This window comes from Portunus trituberculatus, chromosome 41, assembly GCF_017591435.1.
Source record: "Portunus trituberculatus isolate SZX2019 chromosome 41, ASM1759143v1, whole genome shotgun sequence".
NCBI classification, from domain to species: Eukaryota; Metazoa; Arthropoda; class Malacostraca; order Decapoda; family Portunidae; genus Portunus; species Portunus trituberculatus.
The window spans coordinates 17,978,441-18,002,573 of NC_059295.1; the positions used below are offsets into that span (position 1 = coordinate 17,978,441).

At 42.6% G+C, this 24,133-nt stretch overlaps 1 protein-coding gene across 10 annotated transcripts in view; it reads left to right on the plus strand.

The window, feature by feature from the left end:
* LOC123517148 (mucin-5AC-like) overlaps window positions 1-24,133 on the plus strand; it is a 156,413-nt gene that overhangs the window by 108,949 nt on the left and 23,331 nt on the right. For 7 of the 10 annotated variants that reach the window (XM_045277099.1, XM_045277104.1, XM_045277103.1 and 4 more), the window contains exons 3-10: window positions 12,651-12,855; window positions 14,527-14,685; window positions 15,789-15,846; window positions 16,091-16,201; window positions 16,648-16,703; window positions 20,444-20,571; window positions 20,941-21,016; window positions 22,608-22,805. In XM_045277099.1, coding sequence (XP_045133034.1) covers window positions 12,651-12,855; window positions 14,527-14,685; window positions 15,789-15,846; window positions 16,091-16,201; window positions 16,648-16,703; window positions 20,444-20,571; window positions 20,941-21,016; window positions 22,608-22,805 — 991 coding nt within the window. The remainder of the gene's footprint in view (window positions 1-12,650; window positions 12,856-14,526; window positions 14,686-15,788; window positions 15,847-16,090; window positions 16,202-16,647; window positions 16,704-20,443; window positions 20,572-20,940; window positions 21,017-22,607; window positions 22,806-24,133) is intronic. The other 3 variants (XM_045277105.1, XM_045277107.1, XM_045277108.1) reach the window with 1 other exon arrangement.

Below are 24,133 nucleotides of genomic sequence, written 5' to 3' on the forward strand. Positions count from 1 at the left end.
TTAGGTGAGGTTCAGTTTAGGAGGGCGAGGAAGGTTACCAGTCAGACTTTATGCATGGAGGACGAGGAGGTGGTAGGATGAGAGAGAGAGAGAGAGAGAGAGAGAGAGAGAGAGAGAGAGAGAGTATACAGATCAAACTTCAAGGGTACCGGCAGAACAGGGTCTTCACGTCCATCAACTCTCTCTCTCCCTCTCCCTCTCTCTCTCTCTCTCTCTCTCTCTCTCTCTCTCTCTCTCTCTCTTGTCGGAAAAAAATCTTGCCTCACCCTTTCCTGTGCCTCGCCATGATTGGGGTCACGCCCTCACGACAATTTTTACGGCCCTAAGTTTTGTCACCGTCCCACGAAACGCAGCGTCCCATCGGCCTGTATTTAACTCTGGATTTGAAGTTTCCCGCCTCCCTGGATTGCCACCTAATGACCCATCGAATCCTTCCCCGAGAATTACTATAGTCTCTGTCGCAATGGATTACCACCGAATGACGCATCGAGTTCCGCGCTGAATTACTATAGTCTACCTTACAATGGATTACTACTTAATGACGCATCCAAATCACTGGCCAATGACTGTACTTGAGGTAGCGATAATGATGTTTTGGCATTCTGTGCGTCTCAGTCTTCCGGGAAATTACTGTCATTACTTCACACTGCTATGATGTCCACCATTAAGGGGAAAATACTTCGGGAAAATGCTTCTATAGGTTCTAAATCGTGAATTAATTTTTGTTTCAGTTTGAGGTTCGCATTTATTATAGTATTGAAAATTTTGTTAACTACATTATTCCAGAAAAAAATGTCTACATACATCCAAAACTCAAATATACTATAGGCTACAGCCCCCTCTTATTTCAACATTATTACTTGATATTCCAATGAACTGAAAGCTTATAACATTTTTAACTTATGGCAATGATGTCCACCGTAGAAAAACTAAAATATCCCAACAAAAAATTATCCTAAACTCACTTGCTTACCAAATTACGCTGAATTCACTTCTAAAACTGATACTCTTACTTAAGACTAAAATAAACTTTCCTCGCAAATTACTACCGGCATCACTTCTGCGGTAAGATCATTCCAAACCATACCAGAATTAGTTTATATCATGAGCTATAGTCTTTCGCTCTTAAGTGAGGAGGATGAACACACCGGTAGGGGCATATGGGACCACCAGAGCGGCCTCCACGAAGATGGACAGTGACAGACCTGTTCTCCTGGTTTGACGAGACTGACGGGCTGACAACAGAAGAGAGGGGAGACCACCTTTTCACTTGCGGTTGCTCCCCTTTCCTTTGTAGTACTAGAATAAGGTGCGTTATGGTGCCCACAGGAGACATAACTGGAGGGGTGCGTCAAAATACGTATAATACAGGAAAAGAATGTCTAGTAGTACAACTTCACTCTTCATGCTCCCTATTATTTTCAAGTTTCTAAGTCGCTCAGGCTTGGCCACAGATTATAGCTTCGGTAAGACGTATTTTCTCCTTTGTTTTCTTGTGCCGTGATTTGTGTGATTTCTGGAAAATAAAGAGAGTGAGAGAGAAGCATAGAAAACGAAAATATAACCTTGCCCTGAACTAGAAATTATGGTTACATAGCCCTGTTCAGATTACACACTACATCTCTCCTTAACTCGCTACAACAACTTTATTCACCATCGTCACCACAACCACCATCACAGCTACAGCCACCATCACAAGCTCTTCACCACCACAGCACTCTTACCACCACCACATCTCTTGCTATCAACAATATAACAAAAAGCCTCTTAATTATTTCACTTATTGTCAATTTCAATTCGTCACAGTGGAGAAGGAAAGAAGAGAAGGCAGGCAGATAGACACGAACTGGGTGAGGAGAAAGGGGCAGGTGGTAATGGTGGTGGTGGTGGTGGTCATGCAGGGTCACGGATCATGAGAAGAGAACAGCAAGATGAACATAATCAACTGATACAAGTAAAGTTTCAATTCATGCTAACCTCTACCTTGAGACAGGCACTCGCTCCACCTCGTCGCCCCCATCCAATCCCACTCTTTATCTCTCCCTCTCTTCCTCTCTCCCTTCTTCTTCCTCCCTTCTTCCCTCCCTCCCCTTCCAAACAGACAGGAACAATGACCACCCACACAATGGATAACATAAACATACGAATGAATAAATCGAACTCCCTTGAGGCAAAACTTACGTACATGGCTTTCCTAACACACACACACACACACACACACACACACACACACACACACACACACACACACACACGGACAGAGAACGGCAAGCACTTTGACCTCTTCCTGACTTGACGGATGTGTGTGTGTGTGTGTGTGTGTGTGTGTGTGTGTGTGTGTGTGTGTGTTGTTTATATCAATACGCAATCCATCCTTGCATTCTTCAATGAAATAAACAGAGATGAGTTACGAAACCAGCACAAACAGATTACAGTCTTGGCCCTTAATGATAGTGCTCGTGCAAATAAACTTGACTTTCCTACACAAAAGAAGAATACACCGCGGCCACCGACAAAAAAAAAAAAAAAAAGAAAGAAAGAAAACAAGATAAAGTGCTGATGAAATACTGGCCCGTAAGAGAGACGAAAGGAATATTACACGGGAAAAAAAAGGTGTATAAGCGAAGGTCAGTTTAATGTTGGAAATGACCTGACACTTTCTCTCTCACGCAAGAATCAGGTCCTGGAAAGTGGAAAGCAGGGCAGCAGAACAGACCGACCAGACCATTCCAGTTATGAAACGTTTCAGATCATATTACAAAAAAAAAAAGTAGTGTGCTATGGTACCTTCCCTTAATTTCACCTCCTGCCCTGCTCTCACTTGAATACAGTGTCGATACAATGACCAAAGGAAGTGACGGTGGTCTATTAGCAACACTTCAGTGGTTAATACCTTTCTTTGCATCTCTTTCCTAATCTGATGCACGTGACTGGTGGTGGTTTGGTGGTGCAATTTGTTTACCTGTGTTTGTTTAGTGTTTGTCTAGTGAAGGTGCAGAGGAAGTGAAGTCTCTAACTATCTGTACTCCATACTTTCCACTGCAGCTAATTGAATGATTTGGTGCAAGCTCTGAGTGAGAATTATAAAGACGCTAATAACAAAAAGTGGAATGATCAAATAAAGTCCTTTTATGTACATGTTCCTATATTTGTAAAAGGGTAACATAACAATAAGATAATTCAAATTCTGGTTGCTGCAATATTACTATTAGTCAAAGACACCAATAAAAGCATAAAAGAAATTATCAAATGCTTAGAAATCTTAACGGCTACATAGATATTAGGTGTCATATTCCTATTAGCAAACAAAAACTTAAGCCACATAAATGTTTAGATATATGTGCTATCCATCTACTTTTTTTTCTACTCTCTACCCGAAAAAGATATTTAATGTGCGTTTCTTCTTTGCAGGTACGTTGAGCGAGACAGCGGCAGGTGTGTTAGGTTAATGAATGGGGGCAGGTGAGATGTGTGAGGAAGGGGCTCATTCTTGTATAAGAATTTATGTGACTGACTCACTACTGGAACGGTAAGTGCTCCAGGTCTTAGAAAGTAAACACGACTATCTCTCTCTCTCTCTCTCTCTCTCTCTCTCTCTCTCTCTCTCTCTCTCTCTCTCTCTCTCTCTCTCTACCTACCTACCTACCTACCTACTTTACAACTCCGATTTTCCACATTTCCTTTTGGTTTCTCATATCACATTTATTTCCTTCCTTCAATTCAACCTTCAATTCAACCCTTCATCCTCACTATCCTTACATCTTTAACCAATTCTTCGTTTCACTTTCTTTCCTCCATACACTTCACATTTCCTTCTTCTTATCATTACTAATCTATAACACTCTCCCTCTCCCTCTCCCTTCTCCCTCTATCCTCCCCCCTTAACTATAGGCAACACGCGCGAGCTTTTACTACCTCACTGGAACATTGAGGCAGCGAGGTCTGTTGCACACCACTGCCCACTCCCTACAAGGCGGCCTTTGTTGCGGCTGTGCTTTGTTCCCCAGGCGGCGTGTTAGTGGCTCTTTGATGGGAGGTGGCTGTAGTAGCAGACAAGGCGGTGATGAAGAGGAATAGTCTGAGATCACTGCGGCGTTGGCTGTGGTGATAGTAGTAGTAGTAGTAGTAGTAGTAGTAGTAGTAGTAGTAGTAGTAGTAGTAGTAGTAGTAGTAGTAGTAGTAGTAGTAGTAGTAGTAGTAGTAGTAGTAGTAGTAGTAGTAGTAGTAGTAGTAGTAGTAGTAGTAGTAGTAGTATCTAAACATAGGTGCTGCCGAGTGTAGGCCTAATGGGTTCTTGCATCTTCCCTTATTCTCTTACGTGCTTAAGTAACACTCATATACGTTTGTTTAGTGGACTTCAATATAGAAAAAGAATTAAAAGTAGACATGTTTTCCTGGACATTTATTTCTCAATCATTGACCACAACAAATATTAAATACAAACCAAACAACAACAAACAAAATACTTACATAGATACTACACTAACATCTCACTTGCAAAAAAAAAACAAAAGTAAATAAATAAATAAAACACAAAATATAAAGACAAATAGACAAAAGCAACAAGTCTTGAATGATACACGAGAAATGGAAAAAGGAAATAACAATAGGAAGAGCAAAACAATTATATAAATAAAACAAAACACAAAAATTCCAGTCACCACACGTCAATGCTATAACGACAATGAAAGAAAATGATAACAGTTGGTAAAAAAAATAATGTCAACCCAGTCATTGAACAACACCAATGATAACACTATTGACAAAAATCACAAGTAAAAGGTGACTGGGTTATGAAAGTAAACAGACCGATTAGTGCTTTTTTTAAGGGTTACATTCAGTAGCTAACCATCTCTCTCTCTCTCTCTCTCTCTCTCTCTCTCTCTCTCTCTCTCTCTCTCTCTCTCTCTCTCTCGCTCTAGTGCCCCTTTCTGAAGACGGAAGCTGGTTGAGTCGCTGGCCTTTTCAGCTTCCGTCTCTCCTCCTCCTCCTCCTCCTCCTCCTCCTCCTCCTCCTCCTCCTCCTCCTCCTCCTCCTCCTCCTCCTCTTCTTCCTCCTTCTCTTCTTCTCTGTACTGTTAGCGCACTGGTTACATAAGGTTAGGAGGTCAGCAGATGTCAGTTTTGCTTGTTTTTCCCACTCTTTTTGCGTGTTGCTTTAATCTGGGTCGTCTTCAGAACAAGTTACATTCTAATGATGTAAATTTACTGTCGTTGTTAACCTGTCTCTTGTCCTTTATGGTGGAGTTATATAAGTCGTTTGATAATATCTCTTTTTTTTTTCCTTTTTTTATTTGTATTTGCTTTCTCTGCATTTGTCTGTCCATGTGTTTGTGTTTCTACCTATCTGAGATGTTATTTCTCTCTCTCTCTCTCTCTCTCTCTCTCTCTCTCTCTCTCTCTCTCTCTCTCTCTCTCTCTCTCTCTCTCAATGAATTAACGAGGTATTCAATCAATCTCTCAGTCAATTTGCAAGTTAATTAATTAGTCAGTATTCAAAAGAGAGTAAATGCGTGAGTGAATGAGTCCTTTCTTCCTTCCTTCGCTTGTTGTCATTCAGTGAAGCATTGAGTCAAGCGAGCATTCATTCTGCCAGCCAGCCATTCACTCACCCATCCAACTTGTCTTTTATTCATTTGGTCAACCAGTTTGCCAGTCAGTCAGTAATTCAGGCATATATTCATTCAGTCAGTCATGCAGTCAGTTTTCCAATCATTCAATCAGTTAGTCAGGCATTCAGTAAGTTCCCTGACTCTCACTTGACCGCACACACACACACACACACACACACACACACACACACACACACACACACACACACACACACACACACACACACGAACACAACCGGTGGTGGCCAGCCAGCTAACAGGTTCTAACTCCTTTCACTTTCGATTCCATTTCCTTGTCTCTCTTCCTCCAACTTGTTCCTTTTGCCTCCACTTCCTTCTCCTCCTCCTTCTTCTCCTCTTCTTGCTCTTCCTGCTCCTTGTTTTATTCATACTGCTCTTCCTTCACCGTATCTTTCTCTTCTTAACTCTCTTTCTCTTTCCTTTCTTCACTTCGCTTCATTTCTACTTTCTCCACTTCATCTCCTTTTTCCTCATCTCATTTCCGTGATTAATGAGAGATAAAGATCTTATTATCGTTACTTACGATGGAAGAAGGGGAAAGAGAGGAAGTGGTGTAGGAAGAGGAGGCGGAAGAAGAAGAGGAGGGAGGATGAAGAACAGGAAGAGAAGTGTGGTTTACGCACTAATCCACACTTTCCTTGCTAATGATAGTAATAATTGTGATGAGCAGAGAAAATTAGTTAAGCGAAATTGAAAGGCGGGTAAAAAGAATAGGAAAAGAAGAAATTGATACATAAAGAAGAAGCATCATATAGAAAGAAGGAGAAGAGTAGGAATAAGGAAAGAAGGACATAAATAGGAAAAAATATATATAGATAGAAAAAAAAGGGAGAAATTGAATAAGATATAATTAATCATTTATTAGTTTACCTCCAATGTGTGTGAAGAAAAGTAATAAAAAACGCATATAAATACAAAAATGTGGAACGTGGAAAGGGAAGTGGAGAATAACAAGATGAGGAAGGAGAAAGAAGGAAAGTGAAGGAGGTGGTGGTGGTGGCCGTGGGAAGGCCGCGAAACATTGCAGGGGGAAAAAAAAAGGAAATAAAGTGGTAGTGTGAGGGAGGAAAGACAGATATGTGGAGTGCTGTGGGAATGGCAAGACCTCGAAGACTTTTATGTAGGACGTGTCTCTCCTTCTTCATTTCATTCATTCCTTCATTCATGAGTCCTTTCGTCATATCATTACATTTCGTTTTTCTTTCTTTCTTAATTTTTTCCTATGGATTTTTGTGTATCTGTATGTATTTCCTTTTTATCATAATCATCATCATCTTCTTCTTCTTCTTCTTCTTCTTCTTCTTCTTCTTCTTCTTCTTCTTCTTCTTCTTCTTCTCTTTCTCCTTCTCCTCCTTTCTCCTCCTATAATGTTTAGAATGTATGCCAGCTTCTCTTTTTCCTTACTCAGCACAGTTTATAATATATTCTTCTCATCGCTTCTTCTTTGTCTTCCTCCTTCTCCTCCTTTTCCTCCTCCTCCTCTTCTTCCTTTCTCCTGCTCATCCTGAAGCAGAGTGCTCCTTCCACACAACTCTTTCAATGCATTTATTTTTACTATTTCATTCACATCTTCCTTTTATTTGTTTATATAATCATTACTCCTCCTTCTCCTCCTTCTCCTTCTTCCCCTACCTCTTCCTCTTCTTCTTCTTCTTCTTCCTCCTCCTCCTCCTCCTCCTCCTCCTCCTTCTCCCCCACATTCATGACACAACCCTTCCCTTACATCACACAAAAAGGGAAAATCATTATTATTGAGTGTACGGTTGCGTATTTTGTGGCCTTCACATACACACACACACACACACACACACACACACACACACACACACACACACACACACACACACACACACACACACACACACACACTACCAGTCTTGCATTACACTCATGGTTTCAATTTCTCACATGAAAAGAATTGTTAAGAGAGAGAGAGAGAGAGAGAGAGAGAGAGAGAGAGAGAGAGAGAGAGAGAGAGAGAGAGAGAGAGAGACTAACACCCCTCCGCCCTGACCCTGACTGTCATAGAGGTCACGTGCCTTTGTCCCAATACGGCACCTCCACCCTTATGAATGTACACCCCCTCCCCCGTCGCCCCCCCACGTCGCCTTGATCTCCCACCCTCTTCTTGTAGGGGTCAGGACTTCTCTCTCTCTCTCTCTCTCTCTCTCTCTCTCTCTCTCTCTCTCTCTCGTGATCAAACCATAAAGAGAAAAGTCGTAGAAATAAAAAAAAAAAGAGGAAGAGGATCAGTAAAAAGAAATGAATAAGATAAATTTGAAGTAAAAAGAGGAAAAAATAACAAAATAAGACAAAAATAAGTATCAAAAAGAAAATGAAGCTAAAAAAAAAAAATGCCAAAAATAAGAAATGAAAGAAAAAGAGTGAAGAGGAGAAGAAGATGAAGAAAGCGGTGGAAAGAGAGGAGCTGAAAAAAAATTGATAATAAGACAATAAGACAAAAATAAGTATCAAAAAGGAAATGAAACCAAAAAAACAAGGCAAAAATAAGGAAAGAAAGGAAAAGAGAAAAGAGAAGAAGAAAATAAAGAAAAAGATAGACAGGGAGAGAAAACAAAAAAAGCAAGTAACAAAACGTAAACAAAACAAAAAACGAAATAGCAGAAATAAGAGATGAAGAAAAAGGAAAATAAGAGCAGAGGATGAAGGAGGAGGAGGTGGAAAGGGAGAGGAGGTGAAGGAGGAAACTCGAGAGAAGGAGATGGAGGTGTAAGGATCGGCGGGGCGTGGGAGAGTGTGGGTCTGTCTCGTGAGAACTAACGCAGCAAGTGTGAGAGTGAAAGTACCAAGGGAGGCAGAAGGCGTGGGAGGTTTTGCTTCGACCCAAGAGAGAGAGAGAGAGAGAGAGAGAGAGAGAGAGAGAGAGAGAGAGAGAGAGAGAGAGAGAGAGAGAGAGAGAGAGAGAGAGAGAGAGACGTGGGAGGAGAGGGAAAATCTTGAACAAAACATACAAGTAATTGAAATAAATCTTACCTTCTCTCTCTCTCTCTCTCTCTCTCTCTCTCTCTCTCTCTCTCTCTCTCTCTCTCTCTCATTCCTCTTAAGTCACTGAAGAATCTTGAGGTTCAAAAGAGCGTGAATACTTCGTGACTTCTTCCTTTAGTGTTGGGAGGAGGAGGAGGAGGAGGAGGAGGAGGAGGAGGAGGAGGAGGAGGAGGAGGAGGAGGATCAATTGGAGGAGGAGGAGATCAGGAGGAGTAAAGCTAGTAGTAGTAGTAGTAGTAGTAGTAGTAGTAGTAGTAGTAGTAGTAGTAGTAGTAGTAGTAGTAGTAGTAGTAGTAGTAGTAGTAGTAGTAGTAGTAGTAGTAGTAGTAGCCACAGTAGTAGTTCACACACGCACGCACGTACACACTCACACCTCCTACCTGCCCTCTCGTAACCTTCACCAGGGGTCATCACCACCCAAAGAAAGAAAAAAAATACTGATAATAGAGAAAAGGAAAAAAATTGAAAAAAACAGGAACTAGAATCTTCTTCAGAATAAAAAAAAAATGAAAAGAAAAAACTAAGACAATCAAATCTTTTCCTGCACGTAACCATCACCTCCTCCTCCTCCTCCTCCTCCTCCTCCTCCTCCTCCTCCTCCTCCTCCTCCTCCTCCTCCTCCTCCTCCTCCTCTTCTTCTTCCTCTTATATGGAGGAATAGGAGGGAATGACTCGGCACTGAAGATGAGAGAGAGAGAGGAGGGAGGAGAGGGAGGGAGGGAGGGAGGGAGAGAGGAAGAGGAGGAAAGGGAGAGTGAAAGAAAAAGAAGAGGGGTTCTAATAATAGAGGAAGACCAAACCAGCCTTTACATTAATCTCTCTCTCTCTCTCTCTCTCTCTCTCTCTCTCTCTCTCTCTCTCTCTCTCTCTCTCTCTCCGATTTCCGAGGTCAAAGAACACTCATTAATTACTGAAGAGAAATAAAAAGATAAAGTCTGATAACAGGAATGAAAAAGAGAAAAATGAGAGATAGGAGAAAAAAGGGAATACTAATTACCCAAAGGTCAATAGGGCTGAGAGAGAGAGAGAGAGAGAGAGAGAGAGAGAGAGAGAGAGAGAGAGAGAGAGAGAGAGAGAGAGAGAGAGAGAGAGAGAGAGAGAGAGAGAATCTTACAGGAACACACACACACACACACACACACACACACACACACACACACACACACACACACACACACACAAGGACGTACAAGGCCTTAGAAAAAAAAAAGAAAAAGAGACAGACAAATAATCTCCTTAATCTTTCATAATTCATCATCATTACTTTTCTTTCTGTCTTCTTTATTTATTTATCTATCTTTCCTTGTGTGTGTTTGTATTTATTCATTTATGTTCGTTTTCCCTTCCTTTTCTTGTCTTTCTTCTCTCTTTCTCTTTTTCCATTTCTGCATGTCAGTCTGTCTTGTATCTTATAATTGGACGTAGAGGAAAAAAAAAACTAGTGTTCAGTGACCTCTCTCTCTCTCTCTCTCTCTCTCTCTCTCTCAACGTAAACCTTTATGAAAAATTGCACACGCACACACACACACACACACACACACACACACACACACACACACACACACACACGGAATGACTCGTCGCGTAGGTAATCCCTCTGTCTGTAGTTCCTTTAGGTGTGAGGATGTCGTGATGGGGGAGAGTGGGGATGAGAAAGGCAATGGGGAAGGTCGTAGGGGTGTGAGGGACGTAGAGGAGGCGTGAGGAAGACGTGCCGAAGGTGTGGTAGTAGTAGTAGTAGTAGTAGTAGTAGTAGTAGTAGTAGTAGTAGTAGTAGTAGTAGTAGTAGTAGTAGTAGTAGTAAGAGCGAGGGAACTGATGATAGTGTTTTGTTAATATAGTCTATAATACAATTTTTTTTCTTTTATTTTCTCTCTTCTCTCTCTCTCTCTCTCTCTCTCTCTCTCTCTCTCTCTCTCTCTCTCTCTCTCTCTCTCTCTCTCTCTCTCTCTATCGCGTTGACATGTTTGTGCAGCGAATAACAAATACGAATTCGATGAACAATAGAAAAATATAAAAACAGAGATAGAAAAAAAAGAAAGACGGAACGAAGAAAGGAAAGAAGGAGATGAAGGAAGGAAGGAAGGAAGGAAGGAAGGAAGGAAGGAAGGAAGGAAGGAAGGAAGGAAGGAAGGAAGGAAGGAAGGAAGGAAGGAAGGAAGGAAGGAAGGAAGGAAGGAAGGAAGGAAGGAAGGAAGGAGGAAGGAAGGAAGGAAGGAAGGAAGGAAGGAAGGAAGGAAGGAAGGAAGGAAGGAAGGAAGGTAGGAGGGAAGGTTAGGGAAGGCAGGGAATGTAAGAGAGAGAGGAAACAGTCCGTTCTGACGTAACTTTGACGAAGAGAGTAATTTTGTGGTTGCAGAGAGAGAGAGAGAGAGAGAGAGAGAGAGAGAGAGAGAGAGAGAGAGAGAGAGAGAGTCACTCAATCTTAGTCTAATCATATATACGTGCTACTTTTCCCAGGCTAATGAGTTATAAGGTACGACACTTTCTCCCTGTCATTTAGCCTCCTATCTCAGCTGCCTGACGCACGATACAGGCTGAACAAAATTGAAAACTCCAGCGGCTCACTGTTGCCTTGCTTTCCCTTAGTAGGTCGCGCGACGGGCTATTACAAGGGCGTGTTTGTGTCGCTTCCTCCCCCTGCCTGTTACTTAAAGCTCTGGGAGGCTCCTCGGGTTATGAAAGTAACTGCGACGGCCGGACTGGAATGTTTCGTCGTTTGTTGAGAAATTGACGTACGCGAAATAAAGACAAAATGATGACGAGCACAGGAACGAAAGGAATTTGGAGAGAGAGAGAGAGAGAGAGAGAGAGAGAGAGAGAGAGAGAGAGAGAGAGCTGTAGAGAGACTTTATTTTATGGGGATATTGACATTTATAAGAAAAAAATATATATTTATACATAAACAAACATTTTCAAGCAGCTACAAAAAATAATCGAAAGAAAAATTATACAAAAAATCAAACTGTCTTCCCGCAGATAAATCAATAAATGGATGTAGACTCCAATATTTTTTTCTTTCCTTTTACTTTGCGATGGAATTTCTTAAACTACTAAATTTCAAAGATATATGGATGGCGAACACTTAAGTCTCTCTCTCTCTCTCTCTCTCTCTCTCTCTCTCTCTCTCTCTCTCTCTCTCTCTCTCAGTGAAAGTCTTTAGGCACGAGGCTGGCCAGATACTTCCAGCCGTCGCTTTTAAACTGCAAACGAGATCATAGACAACAAAAGCTATATTTTAAATCTTCCCCGTCTCTCCCTCTCTCCCTCAGTCCTTCCCTCCCTTCACCATTCCCCTCCCTCCCTCCCTTCCCTCCGTCCCTCTAGTCTATTATTTCCAGTCCTCTCATGGTAGGCCTCCCCTCCTCCTACTCCCCCTCTTCCTCTCCCCAGGTGAGCAACAAGGGTGAATACTGATTAGGTGGCTGAGCACAGGTGGTCTGAGGGACGGGTCGTGGTGGTGGTCGTGGTGGTGGTCGTGGTGGTGGTTGTGGTGGTCGTGGGGGTGTTAAATGGGTCTGTGAAGGTGTTATGATGTTGTGTCATGATTTGTTGCCATTTGTTGTGTTGTGTGTTGGTGTTGTGGTGTTCAGTGTTTCGTTATGTTTTTTTTATTTCACTCATAGACGTTTTTTTCGTGTTCTTTTCCATCGTGTCATTGTCATTCATCTTCGTCTTTCCCTTCTCTCATTACATTTCATTTACGTCACTCTTCTATCATAATTCCCTTTCACATTTCCTTCTCCTCCTCTCCTCCTCCTCCTCCTCCTCCTCCTCCTCCCTCAATCCTGTCTCTTTCCTCATATCCCTTCACTTCATCACAGTTACCCTTCCACCTCACCCTTTTATCATCCCTCCTTCCTTTTCTCTCTAACAAACTCGTGAAGATTTGCCCCATCATAAAAATCCCTTTGTATTCCTTAGTATCTCTTTGTAATCCTTAGTATCCCTTTGTAATCCCGTGCAATTCCTCTCCTAGCTTGTCATTAACACTCTCCCTTTTCCCCGGCAGGACTCTCCGCGTGCCAGCAGCGGTCACTCAGGAACACCGGGAACGGAAGACAACGCCTGCAGTCCGGTAAGCCCGCCGAGGTAGCTGACTTCAATTGCCCGCAGGACTTTGGCTACTACCCCCACCCGACCGACTGCACCCAGTACTATGTGTGCGTGTTCGGCGGCGCCCTTCAGGAATCCTGCACTGGTGGCCTCGTCTACAGGTAAGTGGAGAAGCAGTTGTGTGTAGGAATGAAATGGAAATGAAAAAAAAAAAAGACGGTCTGGTGCGTGTGTGGGTTAAAATTAAGATATGGAGAGTCTAAGAAGAAAAAAAAGAAGAGTGGGCGTATAAAAAATAAGAGTTTGGAGAATGTATGGATGAGAAACAGTGGAAAATGAAGATATAAGAGTACAAGAGTAAATGGTTGTGAATAGAGAAGCTAAGAAAGAAAAAGGTTTGGCTTATGTGTAGGTGGTGAGAATTTAGATAAAAAGTGATGGGAAAACAAGAGTGTATCTTACGAGAGAGTGAAAGAACAAGAGTTAGTGATAATGAATGCGGAAAGTAACAGCATGGGAGGACAGTGGCAAGTGTTTGTGAATTGGAAAAGGAGACGAAGCATGCAGAAAAAGACGCCAAAATACTACTGAAAGGGAATGAAGGAGGAACTGCAATGAATGAGGGTGAATGAGGAAATAAAAAGGAAAATAGGAAAGTTTAAGTTACAAGTGTGAGCGAAAGAGGAAGTTGTATGTAAGCAGGAGTGTGTGTGAGTGAGAGGGAGGTGAATGTTGTGGTGAGTGTAGGTTGCCTTACTCACACCGTTTTCTATTTGACTTTTTTTAGCCTTACTTGTTCTTGCATCTTTTTTTTTCATCGCATTCATATCTACATTCTATCTCTCTCTCTCTCTCTCTCTCTCTCTCTCTCTCTCTCTCTCTCTCTCTCTCTCTCTCTCTGGTCCTTGTTCTTCTTGCATCTTTTGTTTCCTCCATCGCATTTATATCTACATTCTATCCCCTCTCTCTCTCTCTCTCTCTCTCTCTCTCTCTCTCTCTCTCTCTCTCTCTCTGGTCCGAGCATATTATCCACTGCATGTCTTCTGCCTGGTGGGGAGAGTGAGTGGGCTGGACATGCCTCACATATATGTTGTCTGTTTTTTTCTTTTCATGGCGCGAGAAGTTACTTTCCCTTTGCCACACCCTCGACCTCTACCCTCCTTCCTCTCTCCCTCTCTCTCTCTCTCTCTCTCTCTCTCTCTCTCTCTCTCTCTCTCTCTCTCTCTCTCTCTCATCTGTAATATGCAAAATGTCAGCTTCCTTATACCTCAATGTGTTTCCTATTGTTATTCTTGCATGTCTTACGAAGTGTTCGGCTTTGAATATTACTTTTATACCGTCTAACGATCTCTCTCTCTCTCTCTCTCTCTCTCTCTCTCTCTCTCTCTCTCTCTCTTCCTGATCCCTCACTCAATTTATCCTTCCTTATCATTTTGTCCACTATCCTGCTCTACATTTACTTCCCATCCTAACCTGTTCTATCTCTCCCACTTTTTCAACGGTACCCTGCAATACTTCACTTTTGCAAGCCATTTCCACATAGTTCTTGGCCTTCTCTTCCCCCAACAGCCATGTCATACCGGGTCTATTTTTGAATTGTTCGCTTTACTTGCTGGCAATCTTGGAGGATCATTTTTTTGTTCTTTCCTATTTTGTGCTGCCTTGCCCAGAGCCTCTATTACTCTCCGACCTCCTTCCTCTCTCCTGCAGTCATATAATTTTCGATTCACCTTCTGACTGTCCATTTTACGTTTCTTCAGTGGATATTTTTTTCACTGTTTTGTGTTGTCATCTGCCAGACCTTCTTTTACCCCTGTTCCTTTCTCCCGCAGCCACGAGTTGGAGACGTGTGACTGGCCGCGCAATGTGGACTGCCAACCTGGAGCAACTGGCGGTGGCGTCTCTACCATCATCGTGACCGACCCCCGCACCCGCTCCTCCAACACCCGCCCCATCAGCCCCGTTACCGAGTCCCTCACCCCCTCCGTCGGGTAAGTCGTCTCTCTGTCTCTGTTTCTCTCTCTCTCTCTCTCTCTCTCTCTCTCTCTCTCTCTCTCTCTCTCTCTCTCTCTCTCTCTCTCTTGCTCCTTACATCCTATATTTTTCCTTTTCATGTTGTAACTCTTCCTCTGTTCTCTCCCTTTATTCTCTTCTCTCCTTTAATTATCAACATGTAAGTCCTCCTTTCTCTGACCACTCTCATTTTTTTTCTTTCAATAGTGTCCTTTCACCCACCTCACTCCTCTAGTAATACTTTACCTAGTGTGTTTTTGTACACTTTTTTTTGTCGCCGGTCAGTGCCACGCCCTCGAGCTGACAAGTAAAGACCCTTCAATGATACAAACAAACAAACGGGCAGCGGACAGGTTTGTTCAGCAGGTGTTTAGATGGACAGGTAGATGTCAAGGTGTAAGAGGGTACATGATGGGCTGATAAGACACACAGGTGAGGGGCAGTGAAAGCTACTTGGCCCATTACTGAGAGAAGAATGTCCAGGTGATTTCATGTCCGTACAGTTTCTAACTGGTCTGGTTGCTGGTCGTCTAAAAATTACGGAAAATAATAAAATAAAGGCCAATATTATCAGTGGAATCTCTTTAAATTTTCTCTGGATTTTTAATTTAAAATAAAAGAAAATTTATACTAAAAGTTGAAAGTTATGATACCTTGAAACTACGGCGCCCTCTGCTGTGATGCCACGATCCAGAACTGGTGACCTGCTGTGCTGCTCCCCGGTGCTCGCTGTGTGATGGATTGACAGGATGTGTGATATGCTGTGTGAATTTTTATATCCACATAAATTTTCTTGTCTGTCGGCTTAGGAAAGATGAGTGGCAATGAAAAACATTGAACCCTTAACCCTTTCACTGTTACACAATACTTTTCTCATATATAACTCACTTTTTTATAGCAGTCTCTTAAATAGCCATGCAATCTAAACAAGAAATCCGTATTCTGTATTCGTGTCTATGCAAACAATGTATAGAACGCTCTAAATGTTAGCAGATGATCACATAAGTAGAAAGTATTAATATCAAGTGGTCTCACACAATAGCGATCCTTCAACTAAAGCTCTGTTTTTTGCTGTCAGCAGTTTTGACAAGTTCGACCACAGCTTCAGCTCCACCAAGAACCATCGCACCACCCAGACTGTGAGTAAACGCATGCCATTCAAGCAAAATATAGATAGAAAAAATTGAAAAGATATAGCAAATAGATAAAATACACCTACGTATTTTGACATTTTCATGTCGCTATTCTAAGTTTTCCAATAACATTCCATTCAGTATACATCTTATATCTTACCTTACTACCATCGTAAAACCATTTTCTGAAAACTGTTTATCTAGAAACCCTGCAGTCTAGTCTCACATTCATTCTTTTCATGTATTTCAGCTGAACGGACCAGACAGAAGCGGCAACGAGAGGGCGCTTTTCAGGAACCCCTCCTCCAAGTCACAGTTCCTCTCCTCCCACTTCTCTTCCTCTTCCTTCTTCAACGCACCCGTAAGTACTAAACAGCCTCTCTGTCTCATTCAATAGACAGACAAATACATATATAGATAGACTAGGATAATTGTTTAAGCATACAAACAAGAAATTCAAAATATCAATATGAGAATAACTAAAATAATTAATAACACATGTAAATTCTTTTAAACACTGTCCTAAAGAATATAATTTTCTATTCTCCACACAGCAGCAACAATAGGAATTTAGTATTTGAGTAAGTAAGACCATGATTAGTCCAAGAGGAGACAAGAGTAACAATAACAAGTAATCTCCTTCAAAATATCCCATAGAATCATACTTTCCTCTCTCCCTGAAGGCAATAATAGGCATTAAGTACAAGTAGAAGCATTTGTAGCCCAAGACGAGACAAGGATGGTACAAAATAACAAGTGATTTCTTATTCCAAAGCCTCCAGTAACACTTTCCTCTCTCCACGGCAGGGCACATCTGGAAGCACCAACAGGCGACCCACCAAGTCAACCTCCTTCACCCCATCGTAAGTACTACACCTTCAAATTAAAAAGACTCACGAATGCAACTTTGACTAAACTATAACAAAAAAAAAATAAACTTCTAGACTTTAAATGTTAGTAGTAGCATCTATGGACGAAAGACAAGGATAATGCAAAATAACTGGTGTCTTCTTCTAAATGTATAAACAGTTCATTAGTGTTTATAGTGATTTTATGAAGACTGTGACTGATTCTTCATCTTAATAACTGACTAAATAACTGACCTGAATAAGCTTACCTGTAATTATCCCTATTCATTTTAAAGATCTAACATACTAACCATTTATGACTGTGGATGAGATGGACTGGCTAGTTGTAAGGGGCTTAGGGCAAATAGCATCACCATCAGCAGTAGTAATAGTAGTAATAGCTTATGATAGTATAGATGTCAGTAGTAGAAGTCTTTGTCCTTCAAAGAATTTCAAGTAACAAGATGGTGCTGATGATGATGGTAGTGATAGTGGCATACTGAACGAGAGACAGTAAATTCGTGAGGCGAGGAGACTTTCTGTAATAAGTATGATTATGGTAGTGGCAGGGGTTAGTTGGAAGGCAGTGATGGTGGTGGTGGTTGTGATTGTGGTGGTGGTGGTGGGCCAGAACATAATAAGGAGTGGTAATACTAATAATGATGAGAAAAGCGGAAGCAGTAGTGAGATTGTGACAGTAGTAGTGCCAGAGAGGCGGAAATAGAGCCGGTGAAAGCAGTGACGATTATGATAATAGTAGCAGTATTGAAAGTAGTAGTAGTAGTAGTAGTAGTAGTAGTAGTAGTAGTAGTAGTAGTAGTAGTAGTAGTAGTAGTAGTAGATGCAAAATAGTAATAAGGCACAAAAATACCAATGAGACTAATAACAACCATCAAATAAGGATAGCAATTGTAGCAGCAAGCGGAAGCAATAGCAGTAGCAGTAGCAGTAGCAGGGAAAGGGCAGCAGCAAGGTGACTCCTGTAGCAGCAGTGGGTGTGTAGTTAGTGGCGAGCTGTGCTAGGGTGTCTGTTGTGCGGGTGTGTGTGAGGCTGACGTGTGTCGGTGTTTGTGTCAAGGTGGCAGCAGAGCCTCGTCAGGGTGACCCGCGAGGCTCCCACTCCCAAAATGCGCCGTAGAGACCTGACTCCTCTCGACGCCTCACGAGACTCTGACCCTGGACTGTCCCTCAAGCCCCGCGACTCCCTGACGGCCTCATCGTCGGCCTCGTCCACCAGACACCATCAGAGCGTGGCGGCGGCCGCGACGTCGACGAGCAGTGCCTCAGACCCCTTCCCTCACGTCCCTTCCAAGCACCACCACGGGATAACTCGCAGGCAGTCACCTTTCCCACAGCAGGGACTCTTACCTAAACACTTCCAGACGCCCCAACATACTCGCTTCTCCCTAAAACCTAAAACGAAGTCTTCACAGTCGTCCCTCACTTCCTCCTTCCACCGCCAGTCCTTCCCTTCCAATCCCTTCGGCGGATACAGTTCCTTCGGTTCGTCTTTTGACACGAGTCCTTTCAGTGGGCATGGCCGCGAGCAGGTCCAGCATCGGCCACCTCCTCAACAGCAGCTGCGCCCACACCACAAGCAAAGACCCCGCCCTCACACTGACCCCCTTCGCCACAGACCACACAGCCAGTCCTTCCCTCCCCTAAGGCCCCACGCCGCCACACTCCCGCCCTCCCGCTTCCAGGAGGCCTTGTTCCCCTCCGCACGGCCGCAAACAGACGGTTTTCCATTCACTTCCTTCGACGATTTGTACCCCACAAGGCCAGACTCCGAGCCCTTCCTGCCGGAGGAAGCGAAGCCCCAGCCCAATGACCCGGCATTCCACCCTCCCTTGGATGAGCAACAACTGTCATACCCGCCCCGCCCCGCTCGTCCCACACCACGCCCTCCCCATGTCTTGAGTCAGCCTACATATTCCCCTCACGTTCCTCCTCGCTTCCCACCCGCCCTGCCTCCCTCAAGCCACCCTCATTTCTCCCATGACGTACCAGAAAGCAAGTTCCCTCCACATTTCCACATCAAGACCACTACTTCCCCGCCCGCAACTACTCCGGCAGCCACACCGCGCCCACCAGTACACCGTCCCCCGTCCAACCACTTTCAGACCCAGATCTCAACCTTCGCACCCTAGACACACAACTACATCGCGTCCTACAACCACCACCACTACTCCTCCACCTCCTCCTCCTCCCTCAGTTTCTAAAACTCCACCTCACGTCTCTCGTCCTCGTCCAACAACAACTACAACAACTCGCCGCCCTCGTGTACGCTCCACAACCCCAAAAACCACAACCTTCCTCCCACGTCTCACAACACACAGTCCTCGCCATGTCGCCTCTCACTCCCCACGCCAACGCCCGCGCCCGTACTTGAATTCAATCGAGACTTTGGATGAGTACGAGGATGAGACCAATCCATTCCAAAACCCGGCGGTAGAGATCAGAACACAAGCACCTGAGACCACCACGCGTTTCACCTTCCCCCCGTTTTCTAAAGCCCGAAGCACCACAGCTGTTCCCTTCGGCGGCAAAAAGGACGATCAAAAATCTTCTGCCTTAGCCCCTCCTCCTCAAATCCCCGGCACTGTGCGTCACCCGGAGTTGTCTAGACTGCCTGCGAGTTCCCTCAAGACCCCAGACTCTCCCAAAACCTCCCCCAAACACACCCAGGACAACGCAAAGCCATCCAGGTACCCCGTGGATCCTTTCCCTTAAAGATCCTCAGTTGTTGTTTTTTTCATTTCCCCAACCCAGAAAAAATATTTTGACCTCTCCCTCCATCTTTTCCTGGCTTTATGACCACAGATTTTCAAGGAAGGTCTTGTTTTTGCTTTTTCCTTCAATATCTCTCTTCGCTTCCTGTCCTTCTTTTCTTTTTCTACATTTTTTTTCTGATTGTTAACGACCACAAATTTTTAATCAAGATCTTGTTTTTTTGTCTCTCTTTTTGTCTTGCTTGCTTTCTTTCGTTTCCTTGTCCTATTCCTCCTACAACTGACTTACGCACTTGACTTATTCCTATCTTATATGTTAATTGCTTATCTGTTACCTGTAAGCATTCACCTGTTGCGTTAATGAAGGGAGAGTGGTAGCTTGGCCTTCTCACCCTGCAGTGTCGCACGGGAGGCAGAGAGACGAGACACAGACCGATAGATGCAGAGGACATGTGAAGGTGTTCTCTGTGTGCGAGATTTTGACCGTGTTTGTGCTTCTTTTGTCTGTCCTCTTTGCACACCAAACAAGACAACACTGTGAGATGTGTGTGTGTGTGTGTGTGTGTGTGTGTGTGTGTGTGTGTGTGTGTGTGTGTGTGTGTGTGTGTGTGTGTGTGTGTGTGTGTGTGTGTGTGTGTGTTTTCTTTACACTTATGTTCGTCTTTGTTTGTTTTCCAATTGCATGTTTATCTTGTATCTTCCTTCTCACTTCCTGATCCTCTACCTCATCTTGCAATCCTTTGAGAGAGAGAGAGAGAGAGAGAGAGAGAGAGAGAGAGAGAGAGAGAGAGAGAGAGAGAGAGAGAGAGAGAGAGAGAGAGAGAGAGAGAGAGAGAGAGAGAGAGAGAGAGAGAGAGAGAGATTCACACCTAAAAGAAATATAACAATAAAGTTTGCTTCTTTCAAACTGTCCTACACACACACACACACACACACACACACACACACACACACACACACACACACACACACACACACACACACACAGGTACAGTCACTCATTGTTTCCCCTTCGCGTTGCAGGCCTGTGGTGGTCAGTCACGGCCCCTCATCTCCCGCCCGCATCCCCTCAGCAGTGGACCAGACCTACTTCACTGACTTCAACTACACCGACCCCGACTACTACTTCTACTACGATGACCTCCTCTATGGTAAGTGTGTGTGTGTGTCTGTGGTGGAGTATGCATGTTTACCAGTCATATGCTTTATGTAAGAGGGGTACTATTTTATATTAACAAAAAAATATGTAAAAAAAAAAAATGCCCTTTGTGATCTCTGTCCCTAAAGAGAAGTGCCAAAGAAATTATCCTCCCTCTTGAAATTTAAAAAAAACTCAAGTCATAGGAAGGGAGAAATGCAGAATCAAGCAGGGAGCTCCAGAGTTGAAGAAAAAAAAGAGATTACGAAAATTATAGAAGAGATAAGAAACTAGACGTTATGTTATTGAGCGTCATGTATCTTGCGTTTCTGTTTCTCACTGTTTCACCCTCTCATGATACGTTTACTTTCCTATGACACAGACTACTATGACGTGCCCGCTGCTGCCCCCACCCAGGCCCCTGTTCGCCGTCCCGCCCCCACCCAGCCACCAATCAGGTAAACACTCCACTTTACTTCAGACCTCCCTTGAATTTTTCAGTTTTCTTTAGTCACAAGTTCACAAATTTTCTGTAACGTCTTAGTAGATAAAACAAAGTCGAGATAAGACGAGAAAATTCACAAAGAAAACATACGAATGCCAATAAATAAAGAAGAATGATAATAAGAAGTGCAAAAGATAGGATGAAAGGTAACTGGAGAAACAAATATAGGAACTGAAGGGAAATAATGGCAATATATTGTACATAAATAATAATGTAACAAATATAAAGCCGAAATGAACGCAAGAGAAAGATTGAAATATGAAGATGAAGAAGAATGTAAATATATAAATAAAATCAAAGTAGGAATGTAGATATTTCAGTACAATGTATATATTATGTTGTGTAATGTACTGCCTCTCTCTCTCTCTCTCTCTCTCTCTCTCTCTCTCTCTCTCTCTCTCTCTCTCTCTCTCTCTCATAACCTTGCATTTCAGGTATATTAGTATTTCAGAATCTGGTGGTCAGTGTACAATTAATCATTAATTATTATCATTCATCACTTGACACTAATGAATCCACTCACATGATCACTCTGCTTCATGTATACGTAAATAGGGAAGAAATAGCCAGTCATGTACATATATATCAATTTCACACACACACACACACACACACTTACGTAATCATATATTCCCCTTCCTTTACTTGTGTTTATTTGTGTTCACGTGTTCTTCATCTTCCTATTTTGTGATTTTATGTGTAAATGTGCTATATATATGTGCTTTTGTTGTATGTTTTTTTTTGTTATTTTTATTATGTTCATTGTTATTGTTGTTGTTCATGTTGTTGCTGTTGTTCTTGTTCATGTTGTTAGTGTTGGTCCATCCCCACTTCATGTAATAAGCGTTATTTTCATCATTTTTTTTTTATTATCATTTTCGGTTTCGTAATCTCGATCTTCCACCTCAATAAGAATTTACATTGGTACGTGACATGCCCTGCGGTACATATACTGAGCAAACTATCTCATCACGGTTCTTTTCTCTTTATGCAATGGCACTTCAATTACACTTTTCCTATTCACTCGTACAGTATACAAACAAGCTTATGAATAACTAAAAAAAAAAAAATTACGTTTGTTAAAAAAATTCCTGGATTCTGGAATCACTTTGACTTCCTAAAAAATCGGTAACTATCTCTAAAATAATTAAGTTACTAAGAATCAGGAGATGTTTCATGCTAGTTAGATTACTGATGGTTAAGAAACAGTTATCTAGATTCATAAAGCCACGAATTCGTAACAGTTTCCCCATCAGCCTGTCTCCGTCTCACTAAGCCCACTTCGCCATCCGGCGCGCCACCAGTCGCAATAGTGAAGGTTCCTTCCAGATTAGGTGGATGAATCAAACTAATACTAACAATTTTTAAACCATACACCACCTCCACCATCACAACCACCAACTCACCTACCACTCCTACTACTACCACTACTACTACTACTACTACTACTACTACTACTACTACTACTACAACTACCACCATCACCAAACCAACTCTCAGTAACCATCCCTCGTCCTCTGATTTCCCGGTTACTTTGTATTTAGAGAGGAGATCTTCAGTGAGAGGGAGATCATCCCCCACCTCCCTCCTCCTCCACCTCCTCCTCCCTCCACAACCACCACTACTACCACCACCACTCCCCGAACCACCACCACCACTACCACCACTACCACCACCACTACTCCTGCTCCCACCACCACCACCACCTCCTCCGTGCCTAAATTGAGGCCAATCCCTGTCAGGTATGCGCTGGTTATGAAGAAAAAAAAGAAAAGAAAATACTAAAATTAGACCTTACAATAAATTAGTTCTTAGGCTTTGCTAGTGTACGTATATAAACTCCCCGCCTCTCATACTAATCAGATGCATGAATTACGTAGTCTGAAAAAAAAGATCAAATAAAAAAGTAGTACAAAAAAAATCGATCAATTTCTAAATTCTCCAATAAAAAGAATTAATCATAAACTTAACCAAACAATAACCAGCGCAATATTAAGGCGATTAGATCCTGCTCAGCTCTATTCTTGGGGGATCTTAGGTTGTGGTTCTCTTTTTCCTCCTCCTCCTCCTCCTTCTTCTTCTCCTCCTCCTCCTCCTCCTCCTCCTCCTCCTCCTCCTTCCGGTCCTCGCTTGAGTTGCCTTTGCTTCAGATATATTGAGGGGTTTTCGATCTCTGTGTGTGTGGTTGCTTTAAAAGTCTTGTTTCGTGATATCGCTGTTCTTTTCACGGTTGGGTATTTTCCTGTTTTCTTTTTTTTTCTACTGTTTTCTACCTTTTTTTCCGTTTCTCTCTTTCGCATTTTCCTTTCTGAATCTTTGTCTTGTCTCTCTCTCTCTACCTCAATTTTCTGACTTTTATTTTCTTGTCTTCTATTTGTCTTCTCTCAATCCTCCTCTGTCTTGTTCTTATCTCTGTTTTCTCAATTCTTTTTTTTTTGTAAGAACTTTATTTTCGTTTCCATGTTGCTTCTCTTGTCTTACTGCCGCGTGTTTTTGAGGTTCTGTCGGCATGTCATGTCTGTCTGTCTGTCTGTCTATCTGTCTGTCTGTCCGTCCATGTGCTCTGTAGTGTACGTCTGTGTGTCTGTCCCTTGAGTTCATGATGGGTAAATGCTTCTTTGAATGGTTAGTTGTAGTTTCCCTTGGGTTATTCCATCCATTTATCCATCTACTCATTCATTCGTATCTTTTTTTCCTGTTCCATCCTTTTTCATCCTTCTTTTCTTCCTCTTCATGTTTATCGTCAGAATTCAGTTTTTCCTCATCATCTCTCAATCCTTTCTTTTCTTCCTTCCTGTCAACCTTCATTCGATATCCAAACGGCACCATCTTTTCGTCTATGGCCGTCCTCCGCCTTTTCATGTTTGCATTTCTCATCTATATTCCTCCATGCATCTAATCACCCACCTATTTTTTTTTTTTTTTCCTTCCTTCCATTCTTTATTTCATTTTTTCTTCCAACCACCGTGCATCCGATATTCAAACACTACTATCTCTTCATCCATTGTCATCCTTTTCTTCCTCTTCATATTTGTACCTTTCATTTGCATCATTCTACTGTCCCTCCTTC